This window comes from Heterocephalus glaber, unplaced genomic scaffold, assembly GCF_053883595.1.
Source record: "Heterocephalus glaber isolate CG9 unplaced genomic scaffold, H.glaber_assembly_v1.0 deba00001481, whole genome shotgun sequence".
NCBI classification, from domain to species: domain Eukaryota; kingdom Metazoa; phylum Chordata; class Mammalia; order Rodentia; family Bathyergidae; genus Heterocephalus; species Heterocephalus glaber.
Genome location: NW_028258317.1, coordinates 15,304,751 through 15,319,384, shown reverse-complemented (window position 1 = coordinate 15,319,384; position 14,634 = coordinate 15,304,751). Strand labels below are relative to the sequence as shown.

The 14,634-nt window shown below is 50.7% G+C and overlaps 1 protein-coding gene across 1 annotated transcript in view; it reads right to left on the bottom strand.

Moving 5' to 3' along the window:
- Window positions 1-7,010, bottom strand: part of Pax5 (paired box 5) — a 175,973-nt gene extending 168,963 nt beyond the window's left edge. The window contains exons 1-2 of the mRNA XM_021251991.2: window positions 5,909-7,010; window positions 622-787 (exon numbers count right to left, since the gene is read on the bottom strand). Coding sequence (XP_021107650.1) covers window positions 622-787; window positions 5,909-5,951 — 209 coding nt within the window. The 5' untranslated portion in view covers window positions 5,952-7,010. The remainder of the gene's footprint in view (window positions 1-621; window positions 788-5,908) is intronic.
- Between the last annotated feature and the right edge of the window lie 7,624 nt (window positions 7,011-14,634).

The window sequence follows — 14,634 nt, the reverse complement described above, 5'->3', positions numbered from 1 at the left end:
AGGATGCCTGCCACTATAACGAAAATAAAACATATAGAAGGAAAATACTGCAGCTCAACCTAATGAGGCTGATGATAACCCAAAATTGAAAATGATGGCTGACTTTTAAAAGTAGAATATGCTCTTTGAAAATATTAAAGTGAATCACTGAGGGCTGGAGACATAGCTCAATGGGAGAGCATGTGCTTATCATGTGCAAGGCCTTGGTTTCAATATCTCCACAAAAGAAAAGAAAAAGAAACATTGAACTCTGGTTCTGTGATATTAAAACTCACAGATTCTCCATTCCAGCCCTGCCCAGGGTCCTGAGCTCACCTGAGATGGGCAGGGGAAATTCTGAGTGTTTCTTACTCTTACATCCTTTAGAATAATTCACCAAACTTTCCGAAACCAGACCCTTCTCAGTCATCATATTCCACGTCTTACTTGACAGAGGCATTTCCCAGAGCTACTTTGAACTGGATGGCCTCGAGAAGACTGCTTAACCTCTAAAGTGCTGTGCACATAGGGCAAAATGCCACAGTGATACTCATTATAACATGGACACATTGGACAATTGCTGGATCACCTTTTAGGTCTTTATTTGAAAGATCAAGGGAAGCCTGGAGCTCCTGCCTTTACCTGCCAAGAATTTTGCTGACACAACCATGGCTGACTCGAAGCTGCCTGGAGATGTCGCAGGGCCTGACACCTTGATGAGCAAGTTCCACTATCCTTTGGCGGACTACATCCGGGAGTGGCCGTCCATTCACAAAAACCCCCCCAAGCTGATTCACTCCTCCATGTCCTGAAACAGATCAGAAACAAAAGGCAAGGGGAAGGGTGATTAGAACCAGTCACATAGTAAAAACCATTGTGAGCACCCAAAGTCCCTCTGTTCACAAGTGGCCAGCAGGCTGGATATCTTGTGCGCCTGAAATCCAATTGTGCAACCTACACAAGGACCCTAGATTGCTTTTTAAAATTAATCTTAGCCTTTGTTCTTCTGCAGCCAGTTACTTGAGCTGTTGACAGCAAGTATTACCATACTGTTTCCTTTAATTACTAGCATTTTCCTCATAAACATTTTTAACAATGAAATATGGGAAGACCCCAATCTATACTAACTATAAATTACACAGAGGTACAACTTACTACATGATGCTTAAGTCTAAAGAAGATTATGCAGGGAAAAATTATGTTTTAAAATACATCAAATTTAAAGGGGAAAAAACCCAACTCTTTTCTTTTTAACAAATGTTTTTAAAAGTAAAAAGGACTACATCAGTAAACCTTCATCTCAGGAAAATAAATGTTTTTAAATCAATTCAATCTAATTTAAGGGCTAAGGACTTTTGAAAAAATTTAATACTATCTGCACAGTATCTACTGAGACAAAATCTAACCACTGCCTTAATTTTTTAAAAAAATTTTTAAACCATCTAAGAAGGTGAGGCTGACATGTGGACTTCACCACTGCACCCTCTCAGACTCAGAGCACACAAAAGAAATGGGTCATAGGATCTTCTCCACACAGCACATTCCACTTCACTGCATTGATATTTGTTATAAAGGCATTTCCCTGGAATTTTTGGAGTCCTTTGCAACTGACAAGCAGCTTTAAGATGGTTTGGGGAGGGGCAGTAAAGAAACTGAAGAAAGCTTCTGAGTCCCAGTTTTTACAACTGCTCTGGGATAGATTTTAAGTAAAAGGAGTCCATTCCCTTCTCCTACATCACAGTCCATCTGGAGGGAAACAGGGACCTAAGTAAATTGAAAAGCCAAACCAGTAAACACAAAGTGATCCAATGTAGCAACATCATTGACCTTGTAGCCGTTAGTCAGCTACTAACCGATATTGCTGGGGATTGCAGCCAAAAGCCAAGTCCAGGCATATAGTGATGCTGCTGGCAGCTCAGAAGCCAAGGAGGGGGCAACCTCCTCCTTAACTGGGATGGGACTGCACTGTGTGAGAGAAGCCACAGCACTTCCGAGGTCACACACACACACAATCGAACTCTAAAACATTAAACAGCCACCTCATCGAATCTATTCTCCCCCAGCCCCCATCTACTACCCATGTTCATGAACAACATCTAAAATAAAGGAGGCAAAACATGTATAACATAGCCTATATCCTTAAAACTGACCAAACAATCCACTAAAGTTTCCATGAATATTTTCTAAAATTTCCAACCTGAAGCTTATTTTAAAGAAAAACACAACTGTATAGATGATTGCAGTACTTAGTTCCAGTTCTATGCTGAATTTTACTCTGATTTTCAAAATCAAGTTTAATCAGTCATGATTGTTCTGAAACATTCCATTTTTTAAAAAAAAGAAAAGAAGGAAGAGAGGAGGGAGGAGGGGGGAAGAGGAAGAGAGGGAGGGAGAGAGAGAGAGACAGAGAGACAGAGAGACAGAGAGAGACAGAGAAAGTCCTATCCAATGGAGCTCTTTGAGAGTATCAGTGAGGAAATTTTACAACTGTGATCTGAGAAAAGTCATTGATCCTGGGATTAGAAAGAAGGGAAGCCAAAAGTCTGGAAGAGAGGAGACAAGATGAGGAAAGAAAAGAGGAAAAGAGCAATATGTGGGAAGGGTACAAAGAGTAAGAACTACATGAGATGGACAGCAAAGAGAAACATTCTTGGAAAGAAAGCAGATTGGGCAGGCAGAGAAGAAAAGGAATGAAAAATCCAGAACAGATTAAGAAAAGAAGAGAAAATAGAGAATGCCTAGGAAGGAGATATCCGCAAGACAGAGACTTCTGTAAAGAGGGACCTTTGTTTTCCTGGGGCCCCCAACTCTAGCTCTGTATGTCCTTGGAGAACCCAAGTCCCAGCCTCTGCTTCTTGTGTATTCTAGCTACTGGACTTCAATAAAAGTGAGGATTCATTTACTAGAAAAGTGCTATACTTTCCAGAAAAAGTACAATTTAGAGAGAGACTGGCACAGAAATGAACAAATAAATCGGGTCAAAACTAGAAAACAAATACAAGGAAAACACAAACCAGCTTTCACAGGGCAGATAGAATGGGATTTAGAGGGAGTTGAAGGAAGAAGGATTGAATTGAAGATGTTCCTAGGGCTTTTGCGGCTCTGGTCTGGAAGGGGTTGGCCTCCACAGATGCTACTCAGGCCCTGATAAGGACATGCTGCACATCAAGGCTCTGCCCATACCCCACAGATCATGGCTGTCCAGAATGTCTTGAGGGGAGGGTCTCTGCTGACTCAGCTGTGGATTGAACTACAGGACCCACAGGGTCAGTGCAATTCTTTCTAGATTCACCAGAGAGGAAGAATGAAGTGTATACAGACATCCAAACAGGAGCATAAAGAAAAGGCAGGGATGAAATCTCCCCAGTGGACTCTCCAATGGGTAGATAGGTGCTGACACAGATATGGTTGGATTACACAGAGTGAGAGCCTTGCACAAGTATACTCACCCTCACAGTCCATTGCCCTCTCTGGAGTCTGAGTCCTTCTCTCCACTTCCATAAATTCTCCAGAGCCCAATGTTTATGCCAAGGAGACCCAAGAACTAGCTCCAGCTTTACCCATGTGAACTGTCAGTCCTTTTGTCTGTTTGACCTCAGCACCATATTCTATAAAAATGGGTGTAACTGAAGGTCTGGGTGACACTTGGGTAGGGCACTGGTTACAGAAGTGCTTTGTAACTGGTACAGATGCTTGGGAGAAGGAAACATCTTGGGGGAGTGATGTGAATGAGGAACATGTTATAGGGGTGGGACAACTCTGAATTCATTTCCTGCCATTTCCTGGCAGTACCTGTCCCCTTTCCACAAAACTGATCCTGCTCAGAAGGTGGAGGGGCTGACCAGGGCCAGAAAGAGGAGGAGGTGGGACTTTGCCCAGGCATCTATTTTAATCCCAGCCATCTCCTAAGATCTATTTGCCCCACCCCGTCCTTATCACCCAAAAATTGGGCACCAAAGCAAGCCTATATTGTGCAAGCAAACAGTTTTCAGTACCAGAACCAAAGCATTTTATAAAGAAAACAAGAACTTGCACCAACTTTGAAAACTAGGCTGGCTAGTGCCCAGCCCCACTGTGCTGCCAGGGAAATTGAAAATGGAAAGCTGGGACAGATTGAAGGCCAGGGTAAGGAGGCACAGACATTAGCAGTTGGCTAACTAGCACCTGGAAGAAGCTGCCATCTCCATGCTGCTGCACAGTGGGGAGACCATCAAGTCTTATGCTTTCTCCCCAAGGGCTCAGGCACTACCTCTGAGCAACCCAGCGCCCTGTAGAAGGAAGCAGCGAGGGCCTGTGGATTCCTGCCACCAAGGAAAAGCACAGAGGCCAGTCCTTCCCATTTTATTCCCCAGTCACTTCCTGCTGAGCCACGGGGTTGCATTTCTGAGTATTACCCCCAATTCACTTGTTTTCTGGTTCACTCTGTAAGACCAGAGCTTCTCCAGAGCCAGGCTCAAGTCTGACCAGAAAAAGACTGTGGAAGTCGCTGGGGTCACCATGAACTAGAAACCATTTGAGCACCAGCCCCAAACCCTGAAGAATCGTTTGGGTTGGGACCACAGCATCAGGCTTTCCTGAGCAAACCGCCCCACCGCTTCGGAGGATTACTTCGGACTCGGGATATTGACACAAAGAGAAATTGACCTGCCTTTAGCCAGTCCTCCTGCCTAGACAAGCCTCCCCCTGCTTGCCAGGCCACTCGGCCCTCCGTGTAAGACAGATACTCTCGCCCTGGAAGTTCTCCTTCTCTCCAACGGGGTCTCTGCTGCCTTTGTTGAATAGGGGACCCATGGTTAGGGAAGCCAGATCCCCGACTGTTGGAGGGGAGCAGAGCTTGGGGAGGGCTCCTAACCAGGGAACAAGACCCTGACCTGCAGCCCGAAGAGACCTGCGCCGGGCATCCGACTGAAGGCTGCCAAAGCCTGGCGCTCTCCCCAGCCGGCTCTACAGCCAACAGAAGGGAAACGCGATTCGTTCCACTTGGAATTTCCTTGAAATCTCCGAATCTAATCCGGCGGTAACTCACCCTGAGAGGAGCACTCATCTCACAGGAGGCTGTGCTAATGGGTGAACTGGCGGCGGGATCCCTCCAGTTAGGCAGCCAGAAGGGCCTTGCCCGTGCCCAAAATGACCCTTCCCGTCTCCTACACACTCAGCGGCTTTCAGAAGGCGGGGGCGCCTGCCTGTATGGTGACTAATTGGCTTTTTTCTTACTTTCCCTTTCTTTCTCTCTCTCTCCCTTCCTTCCTTCCTTCCTTCTAGGAAAGAAGCCATCATGACCCAGGAGTCCTACAGAGAAGGACTCAATGGGGTCTTTAAGGGTCTCTGTATGAACTGGCTGTCTCCTAAGCCAATGATTAGCTCAGGGACCACGACTTCGTTGATTTTTCAAATCCCCCTCCTCAACTCCAGGACCTCATCCTCAGACGCCCTGTCCTCTCTTAGCTCTCAACCTCTTCGTTCACACATTCAGGAACTGGTCACGGATTCACTGTCCCTCCAAGTACTAGTTTTGATCAGCCCCTTGGCTAAAAAAGACCCCATCAGGATTGGGGTGCGGGGCACGGTCTGAGAGTCAGACTCACCTCTCACTGTAACTTCTTGCCCTCCAACTGGCCCAGACCGGAGCCGGAGCCCTCTACAAGTCTAAAGGCAAGGCTCTCCGGATGCTCTGAGTTGCTGCTGCCGGAGCTCGGGAAAGGCTGCAGCTGACTACCTATACTAAGCGTTGCTGGAGGCGGGATTCCCAGACCAAGTGTTCTGGCCGTTGTTCCACGTCCCCGGCTTAGGAGCCTTTGCACTTTGCAAAGTTGGCTACGCACCCACAGAGGTCTGGGGTTCTCCGGGCCTTAGTGCCTGCCCCGCGGTCCGGCACCCCCTACCCAGTCCCGGCTGGAGAGTGAGAGAAGCGATCTCGCCGCCTACTTACTATGCATGGATGCAAACGGGTCGTGCTTACAGTGTATTTCCATCGGGGCGCTCCAGACTTCAGGCCGGCCCAGGCTGCCGCCTCCCGGCTCCAAGGGGCTGCCCAGGGCGGCTAGGGAGCCACGCCACCAGGCTGGGCACCGTGCAAGCGGAGCTCAGAAAACACCGCTGGAACCTGGGGTCACTCTCAGTCTCCCTGCCGAAGATTGTTGAGAACTGTGCAGAGGCGGGAAACGGCGCTAGCACAGTCTGGGAGCCGGCGCCCAACTCCCCCGGCTTCGCTCCCTGGCTGGCTCAAGCGGCGGCTCCTGGCCCAGCCGCGGGTAGCTGCCGCCAAGGCGCCCGCGGCTTCGGGGACATAGCGTAGGGGCCCACCTCCAGGACGTCTAGGAGCCCCCCGATCCCTGGTGGGGGCAGCTTTGAGGAGGCACCAGAACACGCAGTCCGTAGCTGCACTCAGAGAGCAGCGAGGCCCGCGGGATGCCAGACTGGTTCCGCGGCCTCGCTGCTCTGGGATTCCCCCCTCGATCCCTCGGTCTCTTCCAGATCCTTTCTCTCTCTGCTTCTCTGAGTCCCTGGGGCTCCGACTTGCCCCTCAGCCTCTTTGCAACTGGCTCTCAGGCGTCTGGGACGAAGTTGCAAAGAACTTCTTCTCTGGCCGCACAGGGGCCCCGGCGGGCTCGGAGATGCTTCTGCCACTGCTGCTGGGACCGAGAGACTCTGGAGTTCCACAGGAGCTGGCAAGCCTCAAACCCCGGGACCCGTCGTCTTCAAAGTTCCCGCGGCCCCCAGATGTTCCCCCAACGCTAGGACCAGGAATGCGGGCAACAGCGACCGGCTCCTCCTCGCCCGGCTATCTGCCTTACGCCTGCCAACTCTTCGAACCCTGCTGCCCTCTCTCGGGATCCGCTCGGGCTGCCTTCCAGCCGCCTCTTCCGGGACAGCGCCGCAACCGCCCCAGGCGAGGAGCGAGGGACTAAGAAGAGAGCCGGAGGGTCCCCGCCACCAAGGCCGCCGGAACTGTCGGTGCTGAGAGGAAGCCACTACCGCCTTTGACTGTCCACGCTGCCGCTGCTGCCGCCGGCACTAACCCTCCGCCTGCTTGGCGCGCACAGTGCGCCACCGCGCCGCCCCGGAGCCTCTTTCAGGACCCGCTGCGTGTGGACAGCGCCGCCCGGGGCTCAGCCTCCCTCCGGGCGGGGGCGGGGCGGGGGCTAACCTGCCAATCACTCCAGATGGAGCCAATCAGAATGGCAGCTTCAGGTCCTGGCCCGAAACACCGCCCCATTGGCTAAACTACCCGCGGGCTCCGCCTGATTAGCGGATACCTGGGCAATGGGAGAGAATGGGGGGCGGGGCCCAGGCGGCGGCGCCACGTTCATTGACAAATGCGCGGGGCCAAGGCCTAGTGGTTCGCTGATGGGGGCAGAGGGAGGGGCAGAGGGCCCACGCAGTGCCAGGAGAGTCCCCTTGCTGATCTCGCCCGGGTCCTCCCTCCCCGCCTCGGCACTGGGACCCTGGGACGCCCTGAGGGGTAGCCAAGGTGAGGGTGAAAGATGAGAGTAGGGGAATAGACTCCAAAAGGAGAAACAAAACAAAACCATGCACGGATGTTGGAGGAAGACATGGAGAGCAGTAGGAATCCTGCAGTCAATGTAAGTGATGGACTCCTAGTGTGCTGATACCTGCCAGTTCTGACCTCACTTTCTTCATCTGTGAAATGGGCAGAGTTAACTAGTTTGTGATGAAGGCTCCTTCTGGCAGAAACATTTCCCAATTTTATGAAGTACCTGCTAAGCCACAGCTACTCCATTGTCACTTTATCCTCCAGACCCCCAATACTGCATTAACCAAAGGCGGAGACTGGGGAAAAGGCTATTTCCCACTTCTTTGGCACTCTCCTTGGGGAAGAAGCTACTCTGTAGCTTTGGACCAGGTTGCACAAACAGAACTGTCTGTTGGCAGGAGCAATTTTGCCTCCAGCACAAGGCCTCTTGTAAATCAAAGGAGCCCGGCCTCCAATGCTAGTGAGGGTCCTGGAAGTAGGCAGCTGGGCAGTCCCATTCTATCTGTAAGGATCCAGTAAAGAGGTGCCAGGGGTCCTCCAATGCTGCAGCTTCCAGCAGTTGGGAAAATCTGACCTTCCTCTCCCCAGAGAAGGTACTGTAGCTTTTATGCAAAATAGGTAGATTTCCAGCAAAACTCTTCTAAGAAGAGGTCTTTAACCAGGGAGCCTATTTCTCAAGAGTATACTATACTCTTGAGAGTATACTATACTGGGACTACAAAGTAAGTGGACCTTGAAAAGGAATCACATGTCAGCCATTCTTCATCTAGGAGTTCTGAGCCCTACTGTGTGCAAGGGCCCAGCCTTAGTAAAGATACTAAACATTCCCCTGCCCTAGCAGCTCTTGGCGGTGGCCCCAAGATTCACCATTTTGAAATTATAAGTGATACTTCTCTAATATTAAACATAAATCTACCAAAACAAGGACTCTGAGATGCCCACAATAGACACAGGCTTATAAGAATAGAGCACCGGGTAATCCTGGGAAGATCCTAGGTCACCCTCTGGCTTCATTCTCAGTCTAATTTTTCCCTCCTCTTCCCTCTCTCTACCCCTGCTGCACCCCCATACCTCTATACTGGGTCTAGGTTGGGGCCCACATTCTGTGGCTGTCCCAGACCCAGCTGCCCCTAACCGGTAGATAAGTTTCCGGTGCTGACATAATCTCTGCCAGGGCACAGCTGCAGAAAACGGCCCAATGGGGGCCTCTAGGGACCCAGGAGCCTTCAGTGGGGGGGGGGGTTGGGTGGTGGCATTATCACTCCATTGTCTGAACCCCTGCAGTCTGGATCTTTTCCCCTACTCCCAGTCCCTGCTTTGGAGCAAGAAGATCAAACAGGAAAGGGGCTGGGATGAACTAGAGTTCCTGAGTTAGGTTCATCTGGTGATACTCAGTGGATTGGAAATCACTAGAATTCAGAGCCCCAGGCCAGACTTGAGGTCACAGCCCTGCTTTCTCACTGGAGAGGCAGGAGTGTGGGACCACCCTGAGAGAGGAAGCAAGTGACATTCCCACCCCGGCCCCACTTTTTGAGCTTGCACCTATTGCACTCCCAGATCTAGCATCTTAGTGCTGAAAGAGTTGTGAAGTTGTGCTTTCTCCCACATTACAGATGTGGAACCTGAGGCCAGGAGGGAATTATGTGACTTGTCCAAGGTCACACACACAACAAATCCAGGGTAGAAGAAAGGTTGTGGGCTGGAAGTCTTTCTCAGAAGTGCCTTCCCAGACCACTTGGGATGGCTGGCTGTTGGGGGAGGAGGGATACTGCCAAATCAAAGAACCCAGCAGGGAAGTGCCCAAGAAAGCTGTTTTTCCTGTGCCTTGTAGACAATCCCCGAGGCATTTTGGGGATAAGATGAAACTGTAGATATTATCCCAACAGGAGCAGCAGCGATTCCCCTTTTCGCACAGTAGTGTTTGTCTCTGGAAGGAACCCTAATTCACAGGACCAGCCTAACTGGTTCGCAGCAAGCAGCTTCCTCCCAAACCTCTCTGAGTTCGGGGCAGATGAAGTCTCCGGAGAGTGGGGATTATTCACGCCCTGCTGGAGCAGTCTGCCCTCTGGGAACTTTTAAATCCAAAAAGCAAGCCAAGACCGGATGGATATCAATATCGTGGTTACCTACAAAGCCATACTAGTCACCAAACAGCAGCCCAGAGAAGTTACTGGACTAGCCAGAGGTAACACAGATACTCCTTGGTGGAGCTGGGTTTTCCACAGCAGTATGCCCAGAGCCATAGTCTGAAACTAGAAGAAAAAAGGCTAGCAAGGAACGGGTATCGTCGGTGCGCTGAACGAGGTCCAACATTGCCGCTGGAAAGTCACCCTGCTTCTTTTTCCCAGCAACAGGGCTTTGGGCCCAGCTTGATGCTAGGCCCCGGGGCCTGAAACTTGGGGAAAAAAACATCCAAGAAGAAACTCAATTTATAGAAATCGAACTGTCTTGGAAAGTTTGCTATTGGAAGAAAGCCCATTGAGAATAACGTTTGAGAGCACCTTTCTGAGGGTCCACCTTGCTCTGTAGCCAGAGACCTAAATTCATTAGAGACACACACACACACACCTCCCAGCTTTCCCACCACTCACTCCAGCTCACTGAGTAACAATAGTTTCAGAATATTGGGGTTGCTGTAATGCTCTACTAAGAGCCCGTGATCAACTCCCAAAACCCAAATCCAGCCTATTTCCCTGCTCCTGCTTGGGACAAAAGGAGACCTTCCAGGGCTCAGACAGGTTGCTAAGTCTGGGAAAGATCAGAGATTCCCTGTGCATTGCTGATCTAACCTGATAGGTTCTCTCTAACCTTCCTTTTAAAAAGCATTGAAGAGGGAAAGCAACTGACCTGCAATTACACAGCAAGTCAGGGCGCAGACATTCCTGCATGATTTCTTCACATTAATCAAGAGTCTGCCTTACTCAACTCAGGTCTGTTTGCAGGAGTCCTTGAAGGGGGACAGAGAAGAAAAATTTAACCCAGTTTTTCAAGTATACCCTGCCTATGTTGGAGTTTATTATTGTTACCAATCTGCTTCCACCTCACCCCCACGCTCCTGCAGAGCAGAAACACTAGGACAACACCCTCAGACTTAGGACTGGGCAGCCCTTTCTCCTAAGGCCTTAGCTTGTACATCTAATGCAGAGAACCCCTGAGATGCCACATCCCAAGGTTCTGTGAGATGAAGTTCTATGGATGGGGAACAGTAGCATTGTTCCATTCTGGGCTCATTCCAGAGCTCTAAGACTGAAGGCTAGTGCCCAATGAGAAAGTGTTCCACCTATCCAAGTCTCCTTGAGCTAGGGACTCAAGGGTTCCCACTGCAGTTAGCTTGCCCAATAGTAGTTTTTCTCCAATGGGCATCCATGAGGAGTAGGGAGCTATTTTCTCTCCTAGCAGGAATTAGAAGTCTAAGGGTAGAGAGATCACCTTTCAGCCTATTCCCACTATAACCCTGCTTCATGATCTCCCTAAGTCTCTGTCTCTGAAATGCTTCTTTTCCTTTCCCATACTACAAGGGAGAGGGGGATGCTTAAGTGCTGACTTCTGACCTTGCCTAATCTTGGGCTTAGAGCCAGAAGGACTGACTCTCTTACCATTGTACAGATGAGGATTCTAAGGTTGGGGGAAGGAATGAAAAATGGTTATTAGGAAAGAAAAGGAAGATCTGGTGGCCTATGAAATGTCTAGAAGTTGGGAGAGGAGAGATGGCCTCAGAGTAAATGGACACAGACACCCCTTTAGCACCAGCCTGGACAGCTCCTCCACCTCCTTCCTCCTCTTCCCTAGCTGGGATCCAGACCTGTACTGACAGGCAGAAGTGCAAGATCCCCTGAGCTGTCACCCTTTCCCAGAGGAAGGGGCGTGGCTCTCAGGACTTAAAACTCCAGCCCTGCTAACCGCCCCCCCATCCCCACCCAGTCCAGCTCCTTGGAGGAATGAAATGCTTTATTGATTAAACGATTATTCAGGCGATTGAACTAATCAAAGAGCCCATCGACCCGACCGCTATGAATTACATTCTTCGTAGACAGCTTGTTGGGAGAGGCAGCCAGTGGGCCACAGTCACTCTCCCTTCCACCTCCAACCTGTTTCCAACACATACACAAATCCTAGTCCCAAGCACAAGCCTCTGTGGGCACCCCATCTAGTAAAGGGCCACCACTAGAGGAAAAGAAAGCTGTTTGGGAATTGAAGACTGAGAAGAGGTTTCCAGGTTCCTTTTTCTGTGCTCTTATTCCAGGAATGCTCTTGCTGTTTCCTTTCTTAGATCTCTGCTCTCAATATTTTTGAAAACACACCTATACATAGGAAGTTGTCCTGAGTTTGAGCTCTAAGTTTATCCCTCTCTGTTCTTTGCTCTTTATTGGGGACTAGAGTGAAGGTAGGGGCTCATAGATGGCCTGGGGGTGGGGAGGGGGTTGCCAGACTGAGAGTGTGTTTGTGTAGAGGTGGCCACAGTGGCCTAATGAGTGAAAGAGGCTCAAAGACCAGTTTATGCCTCAGGGCAGTCAGAGGCTACTGCCCCTGCCACTTCCTCTCAGACATAAACACATCCTGCTCGCATTTCCTGGGCCTGTCAGGGAGACACATGAACCTTGTACCAAAAAAGCTGGTGTGCATATAGTCAGTCACTTGAGCTGAATGCCTACGCCGGGTACAAACATCCACCCACTAATGCTCTCCGTTGTAGTGGCACCCACAGGCTAAAAATACCTAAACACACACATACACATATGCATTCACAACAGTGTCAAAGGCTAGTCTAGGTAAAAGCAGACAGGTCAGAGAGCCTTAGAAATGTCCTCAGTAGCCTAGAGGCTGGCCAATTTCACCTGCCAAGGTTACAAGAGACCTGATACAAGAGACCCTTTTATACAAATGCCAACCTCAACAATGTTCAAAGAGTGAAGCAGTATTACCTCCACTCATGGTTTCATCTCTCAATAAATGGGCCTTGGGCCTGACTGCACATCCTTAGAACAGTAGACACCCCAATAGGCCTTAGATCCCCGCCTGTGCCTAGAGGCAGACACTTTTGTGCTTTGGCATGTATACACTGGACAACAGTTGACACCAAAAATGGAGGGCTCGGAAACATCGTCCTTTCTCACTTCCAAAATAGCTTGGGATATGACTAGTCAGCACAAACCCTCAAAGCAGTAGATGTACACTCAGATACTTATCCAAATTATTTACATAACACTCATGGACACACATTTTGGATACTTAAAAGAACATACAGATGACAACTCATGCACTAATACATTCAAGAATACAAAGATACAACAGGCACACAAACTTAAGCACAAACTCAGAAATTTTGAAAATACATATATAGGGGCAAACTTATTGTCACCCATAAACACAGTGAGCTCCTTATGTAAACACAGACACAAACTTGCACACCTCCAGACACCAAACAAAACCATTCAGAAACAGAGGGGGGAAAACCAGGCAAACTCGAAGACACTTGTATTGCTACAGAAGCTTAGGACTAGATGGTGAAGAGACACACAGATAGACATACAGTCAATCCCTGAGAAAATGCGGCGCACTCCCTCCTTCTCCAAGGGTCGCCCTGCGATGGGAGCAGCGCCCGGTTGTGTCCCAGCATTAGCACGTCTGGAGCCCGTATCGCGGTCCTACCTGTCCTGCCGGTCCGAGGAGTCGGGTAATTTTTCTCTAAATCCATTTTGATATTTCAGGACTTGATGGAATGGACAGGGGGGAAAGTTTCCACTTTTTTTTTTTTTTTTTTTTGTGCCAGGGGCCTCTCACAGGTCGGAATAATTCAACCCTTCCGCTCCCCCGCCGAGCTGGGGTAGCTGATCACTGAGCTGAAACTAAACGTTTTAGGTGGAAAAAAAGCGTCCGAAGGCACCGTGAAATGATTAAGGAACTAAAGAGCTTCTCGCCATGTGAGATCATGTCCTGTTCTCACCAACATCACAAGATGTCCCCAGACACGCCGCGCCCCCAGCGCGCCGCCCTGCACTTGGGCCCAGAGCCTGGAAAGGGTGTCCGCGCTGCGGCCCGGCCTGCTCAGCACGCCAGACGGGGCGGACCGGGCCGGGCCGGAGCAGCGAGAGAGGCCGGGAGAGCAGCAGTGCCGCCGCCACGCCGCCCCGGACTTTTATAGGGGGTGGGGGGGAGGGAAGGAAGGCTTCAGACGGCGCCGGGCGCTGCTCCGCGCGCCTACGGGAAGGATCGAACTTAAACCGAACCTTGAGCCGGGGCCTCCGGGCCGCACCTTCTACCAAACCTGCGTCTTGGCGTTTCTGCCCTCTGCGCCTTGCTCAGGGATGGTGACCCCTCCATGTGCAAACCCTGTTGTGTCTGTCTGTGGGCGCAGGCCGGGTTTTGTTTTTAAAGAAATAACCACTCTGCCAAGTAGGTGTTTTTGAAAGGGGTACGGAGACTAGCGGTGATGCCAGGCACAGTGGACGTTCCAGCATTTTCAGATTCACCCCTAGGGCGGCGCCCGCCCCCAGGGTTCCCAACCACCCCACCCCCACCACAAATTTCAGCGCCAATACTGTTGCCGGGCCCTTGGCTCTAGGGCAGCACTACATCCCTAAAGCCCTTAGGTCACACGAAGCTTCCAGGTCCCAGAACCCCACCCTACAGCACGTCGCGTTCTGGCCCCGATCGGAGAAGTTAAGCTGTGAAATACTGGAAATAAAATCCCGGCCTCTGCTTTGGAGCACCCGGGCAGAGCAGAACAGCCTCCAGAGCAGTAGGTCCTGGAGAGTGGCAGGAGTTCTGGACACCTCACCCCCGCCCATAAGCGGAATCCCCCGGCTCTTAGCATCGCAGACATTGCTGCATCTCCAAGCCACAAGACTTGATTCCAGAGGGGCAATCAGATCGAGAGAGACCGGGCAGAGGTGGGGCCTGTCCGGCCTGCTCTCTTCGGCCCGGGCTCAAGACTCTCCTCCCCTTCACCCTCCAGAGTCCCGAGTTCAGCTGGTTCGCTGGGCCACTGGAGGCCGGTGGGGCCCCGCTGCGGGGTGGTCGCAGGGAAAAGGTTCTCCAGGGCGGGGTGAGCGCTGCGCAGAAGGACTCCTGGCCTGCCGGACAATGACAGTTTCCGAGAGTGAATCATCCTCAGAGTGTTTGTTTTTTGGAGGGGGTGGTCACGAGGCTGGGCCGCAACC